General features: G+C 34.6%; 1 protein-coding gene across 3 annotated transcripts in view; it reads right to left on the reverse strand.

Moving 5' to 3' along the window:
* Nucleotides 1-10,766: 10,766 nt before the first annotated feature.
* The window catches only part of LOC110449060 (poly [ADP-ribose] polymerase 12-like), a 30,096-nt gene continuing 27,086 nt past the window's right edge, over nt 10,767-13,776 (reverse strand). For all 3 annotated transcript variants that reach the window (XM_021495644.1, XM_021495642.1, XM_021495643.1), the window contains one exon: nt 10,767-13,698. In XM_021495644.1, the coding sequence (XP_021351319.1) occupies nt 13,287-13,698 (412 nt within the window). In that variant the 3' untranslated portion in view covers nt 10,767-13,286. The remainder of the gene's footprint in view (nt 13,699-13,776) is intronic.

Below are 13,776 nucleotides of genomic sequence, written 5' to 3' on the forward strand. Positions count from 1 at the left end.
ACTTGGATGCACCACGCCAGGGGGCAGTTACCATATCTGTAAACTTTCTTTGAAATTGGCCCAGTAGATAAGGAGAAGCTATCAGGAAAAGAATTTTTCAACAAAGGGCCATAACTCCATAAATAGGAGTTAGAAAAAAATTGTGTGGATGCACAACATCAGCGGGTAGTTTTCATATCTGAAAACTAACGTTGAAACTAGCAGCATATTCTTGGAGGAGTTGTCTAGAGAAGTATTTTCCAACAAAGGGCATAACTCCGTCAAAAGGGTCAGAATGAAAACAAGAGGCCCAAGGGCCTTAGCAGTCACCTGAGTTATATCGTAGGTACTGGTAGCTTTATTTTATTGTTTAGATATGATGTGGAAATCAGCATGTAAACTAAGTGAAATACAATACTTGTTATGTCATCAAAGGATAAGAATGTTAAAATATTGGTAAATGTTCCCTTTGGGGCCCGCCCTGGCCCCTGGGGATGGGGCAGGAATTCCAATTTTACAATGTAATACCCTCATCCACCAAAATTGATTCTGACCAAGTTTGAATAACTTTCTGCTGAAAATGGATAGAATATACCCAAAAGTGTTATTTCCCTATATAAACTATAGTTAACTTTACCCCCTCCCACAGGGAGTAGGGATGGCCCTTGGGTCCTGAAATTTACAAGTTAAATAAAGCCCCTGATGATCTTTTCATCCATGCAGGGAAAATGACTGTAGTACCTCTGAATCTGGAGAAGAAGATTTTTGAAATATTGGTTATTTTTTCCTTTGGGGCCCCGCCCTGACCCCAGGGGTTGGGGTAGGAATCCCAAATTTACAATTGTGTAGCCTCATCTACCAAGGATGATTCTGACAAAGTTTGAAATAAATCCATCCGCTGGTTCTTGAGAAGAAGTTCAAAATGTAAAAAGTTTACGGACGATGACGGAAGTGATCGGAATAGGTCACTTGAGCAAAGCTCAGGTGACCTAAAAACAATACCTGGATGCACAACATCAGGTGGTAGTTATCATATCTGAAAACTTTCTTTGAAATTTGCCCTGTAGTTTTGGAGAAGTTGTGCGGACATGAATTTTTCAACAAAGGACCATAACTTTGTGAAAAAGGGCCAGAATGAAAAAATATTACCTGGATGCACAACTCCAGGTGGTAGTTATCATATTTGGAAACTTTCGTTGAAATTGATTCATAACTTTAGAAGGAGTTTTTTCTACAGACGGACGGACGGACAAGCTGATTCCAGTAGACCACTCCCCCCTAACTTTGCTGCGGGGGTATAAAAACAAAGAGAAAAACGTATCATACTGTACCTTCATTTGAACATCTATTCCACACTTCTTGGTATTATGTAAGAGTTACAAGTGTTTACACCAAAGAAGTAGGAGTCGAATCTTTGATGTATGCAACGTTTTGTAGGCGTCAAATACCATTCTTCTTAATATTAATGGTAATGGTGGTTTTTTTTACGAATATTAGAAAATAACACCACGTTTAAAGAATTTTGATTCATTAATATTATTCACAGCTAAACTACAAAATGCATCTTTGGCATTTGTAGCGCCGTGTGGGAGAAAAGTACATTCTAGTACTGTCGAAGGGATTATTTTACATGTTAGACGTTCTTAAATACTATAAACAAAGAGTACAATATAAGCAGTGGCAATACACTTCATTTGAACATCATCAGTAGTTCACTTCTTTAAGTATCAATGAAATGGAAATGTATGTGACTTTCTGAAAATTTTGTGCATATTATAGTGCTAAAACAACGTATATACATTTTTTTCTTTCTTTTCTTTCTATAACAATCTTCCACATTGCAGTTCTGTCTTGCAGCAAACCCCGATACTTCATAATATTATCAGAAAGGGGTTTTCCAACAATTTCAGAGAATGTAGAATGTGCATAGTCCTTAGAAATGGTAATTGTTATTCCCTGCTAAACCTCAGCATTACAGTTATCGAAGGAACTGGTTCAACTGTTCTAAGCATAATGTGACCTTGCAGTATCAGCACTCCAAGGTCCACATCAGATCTGCGCTATCATATGAAAGCAAATTCACCAACATATCGCCTCCACTTAACATTTCCCACCAACAGATATTGTCAAACCAAATCAAAGGCCTTTTCAAGGCACAATCTGACGATTTCAAGATGAGCCAAAGGCCTGTCTTTGTGACCAAGATGAGAAAACGAGAAGAGTTTTGGAAGTAACCCTTTTCTATGAAGGGGGTAATGGGGGCTCTCCTATAGAAAAACTGTACTTGGAAGATGGTTGCTTTTAAGTAACTTTGAGAAGTACACTTCAGTACGTAATCAGCAAACACCGAAGCCGATGTTTATATTCAGTTGTTCTAATGCCTGTGATTGGCACTTTCCAAGTGAAGTTTTATCGCCGACTCGCCCATTTTCTTTAAAACAAGAGGCCCAGAGGGCCTGTATCGCTCACCTGAATATTTAAGCAGTCGTAGCAAAATATTCTCATTAAATATTATATTGCACTACAAATATTTCCCTCGCAAACTTTGTCGGCTCCATCTGTTGAAACTACCAGCCAAATATCATTATAAGATTCTATGCTTATTTATTCTTCTTCAGAAGTTGCTTGACATATTTTCCCCTGTGACCTTGTAAGTAGGGCAATGTCATTTTCCTTCTCAAATTGGTTAGGTCTATTCCAAAAAGCTACCAGCCAAATCTTATGAATCCTTTCCTTTTACTTCTAAAGAACAAATCCTTTAAAATGTTGTTGACCTCTAAAGTAGGTTGAGGTCATTTTCATTTGCAAACTTCGGTAAGCTCTATCCCAAAAAGTCACCAGCCAAATATTGTAATTGTATGCCTTTCGATTATTCAGAAGAAGTTGTTTGATGTTTTTGATATAGTTGACCCCTGTGACATTGAAAGAAAGTCAAGGCCATTTTCATTCTCAAACTTTGTTGGGCTCTTTCCCAGGAAGCTACCAGCCAAATATTTAGGTTCTATACGTTTCAGTTCTTCAGAAGAAGTCGTTTTAAGCATTAGACGTATCTGACTCCTAAGACCTTGAAAGTAGGTCAAGGTCATTTTCGTTCTCAAACTTTGTCTGGCTCTATCCCAGGAAGCCATCAGCCAAATATAAAGATTCTATACCTTTCAGTTCTTCAGAAGAAGTGGTTTGAAGTGTTCGACACATTTGACCCCTGTGACCTTGAAAGAAGACCTAGGTCATTTTCGTTCTCAAACTTTGTCGGGCTCTATCCAAGGAAGCCATCAATCAAATATAAAGATTCTATACCTTTCAGTTCTTCAGAAGAAGTCATTTGAAGTGTTTCACACATTTGACCGCTGTGACCTTGAAAGTAGGTCAAGGCCATTTTCGTTCTCAAACTCTGTTGGGCTCCATCCCAGGAAGCCGCCACCACCCAAATAGGAAGATTCTATACCTTTTAATTCTTCTTCAGAAGTTGTTTTTAGCGTTTGACATATTTGAACGCTGTGACCTTGAAAGTAGGTCAGTCATTTTCGTTCTCAAACTTTGTCGGGCTCCTACCATCAAAGCTTTCAGCCAAATGTCATGACTCTAGGCCTGTCCATTCTTCAGAAGAAGATGTTTAAAGGAAAAGTTGACGGACGATGGATGCCGCACCATGACATAAGCTCACTTGCCCTTCGGGCAGATGAGCTAACAATGATCTTGTGATGCAACGTAAAGTTGGCCTTTGTATTGTCACCTTTGAATTGTTAATAAATCTTTTATTATCTCTTTACTCCATTTGTGCTGTTCTGTCTTCATGCTAAGTGAGGTCATGTTTTCACATGATTTCGAGTCAACGACAGAAAGTAAATATTTTTGATAGATAACTGAATAACATAATCATTGTTTTAAAATCGATTTTTTATTTACGAAAAGGATATTTTTAAACTCATAACTCTAAAATGAAAAGACCAACACAAAATTTCCTTTGCATAAAAAATGTGTAATCTGGTTCCTTGCAGCCCTTGCTTGTGGTTCGGGCTTGGCTACGACCAATCACAGTAGAGAACTGACTTGGGCAGTGTCATTGAGATGTGTTGACAATGTATACGTACATGTATCTGTTTTTGACAGAGTGGCCAGGTGAACTCTCTACCTGAGCAAAAAGTTATAGCAGATTTTAAAAGAAGTGCATTACAAGATGCATAAAGGATATTGTCAATAATGTAATAAAGACAATGACAACATTGATCTTAGTTGGAATTAAGTTCTGCCACTTATGTTAATCTAGTTACAAAATATGTTGAACTCTTATAAATATGTCTAAGAAAGAGTCTGGTAGACCATACTACCTTGACAAGTATACAAGCTAATGTTCCCACACAAAACTGTCAATCAAATATTTTTGAAAATTGAGAGTAAACACCGGATTACTTTTTAATACTATATATACAAATTCTGTACTAGAAATATTGTAACTGCTGACTGTTAATTAAGTACATACTTTCCTCAATCATTTGGTAAGAGTTCTTTTTTCTTACACCCTTAATGCTAAATTAAAGGCCACATCTATAAGTGCATGGCAGGTGTTATTGGGTAAAAATACGGTTACATTTTCATTGTTATATAAAATAATGAAAACCTGCTGTAATTAAATCTATAAAGTATGATTCCTTTACATAACAGAACTGTCTATATTACAATAGTACATTGTATATACAATGAAAAACCTAAGGATCCCTGTACCACCGACAATAAAAAAATCTTTAAGGATCCTTGTACCACTGTAATAAAGTGCAGCTAGGAAAAGAGATTTTTTAATAAATTGTTTCAAACAAGAAACAAAATCACACATTACAAAACTTAAAAGAAAGAAAAATTGATGGAAGCGAAATATATCATAACCCAGTAACCGTGAGTGACTTGAGAGTAAAAATGCTGGACTGGGATATGAAACTAGTGATAGTTCGATCCCTGACCCAGTGCCTTTTAAGTTACATCTTATTCCAAATTAAGGGGAGATTACAGTTTATATGAATAATTCCTGTAGAACTCTCTAGTGTTTTATCTGCTGTGGGACAGGGGGATCCTTAACTCAATCTACCCTGAAGTCACATTTGAACTCTTCCATTTCAAATGTTGGAATAGCTTCATTATGAAATTGCAGGGGTGAATGAGTTAATATAAAAAATTAATAGTTATAACGATATTGTTTTTAATCTAATACAATGCAATGCAACATATTTATTTTTTTCATAAGTTTTCTTGTATTAATTTAAGAAATTTCTTTAAAAAAGTTATAAATGCTTACAATATTTGGTTTCAAAAAAATAAAAGTACGATATATCTCTCAAATGACATCTTTTTTAAAATTTAAGAATATGTTCTTTAACTTACAACATCTTAAAGCAACATGATATTGGCTTCACTGGAGTGGCTATCCAGAAAGTTCAAAAAACCTGAAATGGTGCAGAATTAACTCTTTACTTTATAAATACAATTTGATATCATTACTCCCTTGTAAATGAACCCCAACAATATGTACACTATACCTTTTTTTACATGCATCTGTATAATATTCACAAGATATAAGTTAATAGATCGTATAATAAAACCTAGAGTATTGTTGAATAAAACTCGGGAAGCACTACCACTTTTACACAGCTGTTAGGGGTTTGATGCGACTCTCATGGCGAGGTGGGACAGAAATGCTGCCCCTTGACCCATTGCTTAATTATAATTAAGCTAGTGATAATCTACTGTCATATTGGCAATATAAATTGTGTAGTAGATTTAATGATTTACTATAGCTATTACTGCATTCTGCTGAGTACAATGTTCCTTGCCACATCAACATTACATGACCATAAATTAAATACCGTTAGCAGAAGCCTTAATAAGTTTTTCTTTCCCATATACCATTGGGTAGTTATTTGTACTGTATTATCAGTTGAGAAAATATAACACTCAGACCTATAGCTAAATCCTATACAATTCAGATATCTACCAAATTATCTACCTGGGTATGGACAACACAGCCCATTTGAACTACATGTACAAAAAGATAATCAACAATTTAGTTGAAAGAGGGGTGTCCAAAAGCTTGTCTCATTTATTTACAGACCCTGAGGGAGGTCTGACAGTGGTTCAATTAATCTGATATCAGTTTCACTACTCATCTACTAAGTTAAGGATATATGCTACATTAGCGAGATATTTTCCTTTTTTTCTAAAGAGTTCCCCTCCGCTTACAAACCGGCACATAACTTTTATTGAACTTGGATTTGTATATTGAGTGGCAGGTTTGTCTGCAGCACCTCCGTTGTATACAGGGATCCTTTGTATAAGGTAACTATCTTAGCAAATTTCAGGATGACATAGTGAAACTGTGAGAAGGTTTGAAACTCAAAAAAATCTTCCTGGGGATACATAAAAAGTAAATCGCCTCACCTCACAAATTAAAACATTACTTTTTTCACCAGTGATAAGTCCACGTCCATTTTAAGTTGTAAAACAACTTTTACAGTTGAAAATATGCCATTAATTTCTGCATAAAAGATCCACAACCCAAATCATTGTACCCCACTCCCTGCCCCCAATCACTAACATTCTATTTTAAGGACAAGGTGCCCTGGGCTTATTACCGGTAAAGGACTGTAAATGTACATCAGAGATGAGGCTTTCTATCACATTTTTGTATCATTGTTTCATGGAACCTTGCTGATCCATGCAGTCTCCAGTAATTTGGAAAATTTCTTTCCAGACACTTAGATAAACAACATGAATTAAAAACACTGTACCAACAAATGTATTAAGTCATTCACTCCTGAAATTTCATAATGAACTATTCTAACCTTTGAATTGGAAGAGTTCTAATATGTCTTCAGGGGTGAACTAGTTAATCATCAAATTTATTCTTAAAAAATATCCTGATTTACAAAGTTTCATTGTAAATTGGTATGATGTCAAAGTGTTTACCTAAAAATCAAACCACTGTCCTCTACAACATTGGTACAATGGTCAAGTGGTCAATTCTCAACCCTTCTTTATTTTAACTCATTCACCCCTGAAATTTCATAATGAACTATTCCAACCTTTGAATTGGAAGAGTTTAAATGTGTCTCCAGGGGTGAATATGTTTATAATGAATATATATATTCATGTAATATCTGAAATTTCCTCCCTTTCATTTCAAGGTTACTTATTATAGAAATGTCTTTCTCAAGTATACTTGACAACTGGTAAGGAGCCCTCCAGATTTATACCAGACAATTGCCCACTTGACCTGGTTAAACCAATCCCTTCTCTTGTTTTTTTTTATTTTGTTGTTTTTCTATTGTTACTTTTTTATTTTAGGTGGCATTTCAATAATCCCAAAAACTAGACCAGTTCGTCCTTGGCCATATGCTATATTTGCAGGGCAGTGTCACATACATGTATAGATGGAGCCAGTATTTGGGATGACTGAATGCCTTTAGGTATTTTGGGTGAAGAATTAGATCTACAGATTCAAAATGATAATGATATCAATTTTATTTTCACAAAAGGGACAGACTTATGATGACTATGAAATCTGCATTATTATAATGATCATTGAAATAAATTTACACGCAATATAAAACATTGTGAATATTTTTTCATAAACTTGACAATGATGATGATGACAAACAATACAAAAGTTCTGTAAAGAACAAAGTTTATGTATGATTTGTACAAAAACATAAGATGATCTTTTATAATTATCCTGAAGATTAGTGATGAAAATAATACAATGGAAATACAAAATGTACAGTAGAACGTTGACAATAACAGATAATCTGTCACTTAACTAATTAGATAATCCTTTTCTAAAATCTAGACAAACAGGACTCCACCATCCAAAATGATAAATTTCCATTTCTACTGAAATTGAACTCATAGCAACTATAAAAATGCAAAATGTTTCATTTCACACTGAACTTGACTTGGTTACAATGGAAAATGATGTTGAAAATGGAAAGTGACATCCCACTCACCAACAGAATTCATAATGCCGGTATCTTCCGCTGGTTTCAGTACTTTTAGGAAAACTTTACAAGTCACAGTACTCGAGTACAATGGGTATGTTGAATGGAAGAATTACCGCTGGGAAGATTGAATCCTGTTATGCTCATGTTCATGGGGCTATGAATTGAGATTGTTGACAAATTCTTAAACAACTACTGCACAGTTCATTAAATTTGTCAAGTCTTAGTCATAAATGTAACCATAACACAATGATTTAACCATAACACAATGATTTAACCATAACACAATGGTTTAACCATAACACAATGGTTTAACCATAACACAATGGTTTAACACAATGATTTAACCATAACACAATGATTTAACCAAAACACAATGGTTTAACACAATGATTTAACCATAACACATTGATTTAACCATAACACAATGATTTAACCATAACACAATGACTTAACCATAACACAATGATTTAACCGTAACACAATGAACATTTGTTCACCTGTCTTATATACCTTCCATCCTTAAATAAAAAAAACTTGGTATCATTGTTGATTTGGCATTTATAAACATTTCTGTAACAAAAATTAAAGATAACTTACGGTAGAATTGATTAAAAAGCCCCATGATGCTTTCAAATGAACTATTATTATACATCATAGACTAATGTTTAAACATAAAGATATCAGATTTCATGATTATGATGTTTCACTGTACATGTATTTAATCAAATAAGTATAGTGGTAAAAAAGTGAAAAACTATCTATTGTTTTTCTAATCAAACACACAAGATATAAATATGTAAATTACATCAAGCAGAAGCAAAAAAATGAAATCACGTTTTTCCTCAAGTTAAAACGTAAACTGTGAAAATGAAACTGTCCAAAAATATTCTGGAATTTAAATGATATCTGCTTAATATAGAAAGCAACCAGGTAACACTAGTACCTAGGTAATAATAGTTTCTATGATGTTAAGGACAGTAAATGAAATTCACACAAAATATAGAATATGATATCTTCAGTATATAATGGTACAATGTAAATGTCATTTTATATAAAAGATGGTTACCGTGCGTGTAAAAGGGTAGCATGTTACTTCAAGGCTTAAATGGCCACAACAAAGGTTTGTACAAGTAATTAACCTACTGCTTCATCATGTATGTAGTACAAATGTAGGTCAGTTTTACAGCACATCTTATATTAAACATCAAATGTCATCACTGAAGTGAATAACACCAATATTATTGCATATCATAAAATCTTGAGTGCAAAAAGGTGCCGATTGTTTACAAACATTATAAAAACTAGTTATAAAGATTTGATTTTTTGTACAATAATTAATATTGGATTAGTTAACATATTTGTTTAGGTGTGTGTTAATATTCTACTCTAGTATGTCTACAGATACACTATTGAAATAATTATCATTTATGAACTTTTGCTAAGATGAATAAATATTTACATATGGACCAGAGAAAGTGTAATTGTCGAGGTCAATATCCCTTTTCATGTCCATATCACCGCATGTTCACTGATTGATGTTTTTATTTTGGAAAAATTCATTGTTGTGTATCAATTCAAGTCTTGGTTTTCAAAACAATATGGTTCCAATATATTTGTTTCAAGAAAAATTTGTAACGATAAATGTACAAATGATATAAAGTTTTACACAGATTTCATATTGTTTATTTCATTTCCAGTTATTGTTGTAATAAATCATGCATTTTATTTCATCATCATGCATTGGTCAAGCTGATGTCACAAAACTTATATAGTGGCAGTGTATTACATGAAGCGGATCAACATTAATACTAGTTGTGCCTTAGGAACGGGTCTATAAAAGGTACAGTGTGTTCTAAATTAAAAGCCTGCATGCACAAATATAAAAGAAAAAGAAACATTTTTTTCCCCAGAATAAATCTGGTTTATATCGGCAAGACTGGAACAATGTCACAATCTGTTAAACAATTTTTGTCAGAATATGTCATACGGTCGACGTTGTCAAACAATTTAACAGTTTCTCGATCATGTCTTACTGTTCACTCTTCAGTTTCCACATACATGTACTACCAGATCTCCCCCCACAGGAAAGTCTCTTGCATAATATATTGTTTTGGAAAAATAAATCATTATATGGACTAACTATAGCTATGACAAGGCTCATGTCAGATGTTATAGATCAAAATGATAGAAATTAACAAAGTAAAGTTCTAACCACGCACACTCACGAACATATGTACTATATTAGATTAAAAGTACAATAACTATATATTTAAGCTACAAATATGCATGGCTACGTAACAATATGAAATATAAGTTTCATTTAGAAAATTTAGTGTAAACCCACATCACAAACACTAACAAACAATTTGTATACATGTATATGTAGTGTACACTTCAAAATACAAAACTATCTACAGATATAGTCCTCAATATAGACAGTAATACCCCACGCCTCAATAAAGAAAGTAAGACCCCAGGCCTTAACATAGACCCCAAACACTACTGTCTACAAATATAGTCCTCAATATAGACAGAAATACCCCACGCCTCAATAAAGAAAGTAAGACCCCAGGCCTTAACATAGACCTCAAACACTACTGTCTACAGATATAGTCCTCAATATAGACAGTAATACCCCACGCCTCAATTTGGATCAAAGTCATTGAGCTGGGAGATTGAAAAATAAAAGACCTGTAATAAAAGCTGCTAGGTTGGGTGGTATTCTACAGGAGTTGGGGTATATCCTAAATAACCTCCCCCTCCTTAACTCACGATCATGTGAATCTAATTACAGCCCCCCCCCCCCCCCCCCCCCCCCCCCCGCCTATAGTATTACTGATAAACTCTATTTTACACTGTACATTTTTGTAACAGTACTGTAAGCCAACACCTCCCTTCTCTTAACTCCCCATGAACATGGTAGAGATGGAATATAAAGCGTACTCAATACAACTTCCTGGTATACCGATTGATGACAAATGAGTGCAACATTCCAGGAAAGTCTGTTAAAATATTTTGAGCAGTTGTCTAGACAAAACAAATTCTAACTGTATCAGGAACATTTACAAATGTCCCTTTCCCTTGAACTATCCCTGCAGTTCAAAATGAACCATTGAAAAATATAATATTTAATTCCAGCTAAAAGAATTCATTTTACAGGAATAAATGTATAAGCAAAGGCAGGCATCTTGAATATCGAAAACTTGAAAATCAACCATTAGACGTACCCTCACTTTTACAAAGTATCAACAGTTATCAATATTTTTTACTGAGACATTACCAAAAACTGTTATATCTCTATATAAACTATAGTCAACTTTACCTCTTTCCCTAGGCCCAGTGGAGGATGAGTAACCCCTAGGCGTGGATAGTAAAATTCACTATTTTGATATAAAATATTTCGACATCTTCATTATGGAAGAGTGTTTGATTTTGCATGTAGCAAATCCAAGCCTGAAGAAAATTAATTTTTACTTAATTTAGACAGTGTGACTACTCCTATGCAGCTTCTGGGCATTAAAATCCAGATCATTGACACTTTTGATTTGCCTATGGCTATAGAATCATCTGGTCTAGTGGTATTTGAGAAGAAAACAAAACTGTAAAGTGTTAACAGATGCCAGATATAGCTGCAGAAACTGTAGCTCTAGCTCTGATTACTATATGTTATTTTGACTTTATACATTATATTTTGAAATTTTACATTTACAATTTCAAATAAAAAAACAAATTTATTGGACCTAGAGCTAATTTCCGCAGCTATGCGGGATGGTGCTCAATGACAGACATGGATAAACAGGTCACAGGTTAATTAGGGCATATATGCAAAGTGCACAACTACATTAGATATAGATGTTGAAATTAGTCTGGTAGTTTAGAGAAAAATGTTGAGACAAACCTTAATTTCTATTCACAGATAGACAGACATTCCATTAAATATTACTATGCAGTATGGAGCTAAACTTTGTTTTCCACAAGGAAACTAACTGAATGAATCTATTAAATTTCAATGTGTCAGGCCATACCTTTTAGCTCATAAGGACTGGATGTTATATAGTTAGTAGAAATGGACAGACAGACAGACAAGCTGATTCCTGTATACTGCATTGAGGCAGGGGAAAGGGTTTAAGTGATATATAATTGGATACTGTAATGTATGTTAAGCATACCTTATATATAACTCTAATGTATTTACAAAAACAAACATAGTGTAAAATATCTAAAAAAAAATCAATCAACAAAAGACAAAAATATAAACATCAAACCAAACCAGAGTTACTTATGTCTTTACATCACAGGAAAATGTGTAAAGCTTTATATATTTTGAAATAAATATCTAAACTTTACATTCATTATTAGATTTAGAGGCATTTTTACTAAATGTCTTGTTAAAAAACAGCCAAACTCAATAGCAAGTTCTCTCAACATCTAGCTGATACAGACGGTGTTGCCAACCAACCAAAATTCAACATGATGACTTTGATTTCATTTTCAAGACCCTGTATGACCAAGATTTCAAACTCTTGTCAAAGATAGATCCATTCAGCGTGTCATGACAACGGAGGTAATCCTGCCATACTTATATTTCAAACAATAAGGATCCCTGTACCACTGCCAAAATCTATAAATATGAAATAAAATCTTTTTCATTGCTATGACCATACCTTTAACAATCATTCCTGATGAGGAATCCACATGTTGCAGGACTAAATCATAGAAAATTTAAATGAAATAAATTAAGAATAAAATCCACAATATTATTCTAGAGGTAAAAGTTGATAGGGCCAGACCGGGATTGGAACCCTTGACAAAATTCTGATCAGGCTTCTGTAGACTCAACCAACTGATCTACCAAGGGCTGGTTCGTTTATGTCTGTTTTTAAATGTAACATTTTCGGCTATAAATCCTGGCAGACCTGCTAATGTTTATGTCAAGGCTCACCTGAAAGCAGCATCAGATTACTAGGTCCGACCTTATTTCATAAACGAACAACTCTGGTCCAACTGTTTGGATCGCGACAAACAAAAGTGGCCCTGATCAATGGTAATTCTGGCTCTGGACTAGCTTAATTACTATTACCCGGTAAACCCAAAATGCGATAAAGGGGAGATTACTGTACATGTATATATGGAAAAACTACAGTGGAATTCTTTAGTGTTTTGCTTGCAGTGGGACAGGGATCCTTTAAAGAAACATCTAGCTCTCCAAATTTAGAAAATTTTCTTCAAAAATACAATTATCATTCTGTTTATGATGTTATACACTGTACAAGAAAAACGAAAGGCCTATTTACATTAAGCTACAACATGTTCCCATATTTTTCATTGTATTCCACCCTTCTTGTACTTTATAACATACTCTGGATAAACCTGGTCAAAGGTGAACATGACAAATATTCCTGGATTTGATTCGCTGTCCACGCAGGAGTCATACAGCTCAAAGGGATCCTTTGGGTTGATTGGTGGTGGCCGGACAAAGGAGGATTGACCCTTGGTATACTGACCAACAAGGACACGAGCCAGAAACATCTCCCCTTCATTACTGTAGTGATCAGCGTAGGCTGCAGACTTGGCAAAGTAACTTCCACGGCCGTACTTGGTGCCCGATGTCTTCCCGGAGAACCGGAAGTCAAAGCCTTGCTGACAGATGGCATCAACGTACTGGCCGTTGGTACCATGAAATAGTTGTTTCTCATTAGGCTCCTTCTTCTTACGCTTCATCTTTTCCTTCTTACTGAAAAATCAAACCAAGAAAAAATACTGACAAAGGCAATATTTACGGGTTCTCTCACTTTTTTTGTGGATTTTCCAA

This window comes from Mizuhopecten yessoensis, unplaced genomic scaffold (assembly GCF_002113885.1).
Source record: "Mizuhopecten yessoensis strain PY_sf001 unplaced genomic scaffold, ASM211388v2 scaffold4449, whole genome shotgun sequence".
NCBI lineage: Eukaryota > Metazoa > Mollusca > Bivalvia > Pectinida > Pectinidae > Mizuhopecten > Mizuhopecten yessoensis.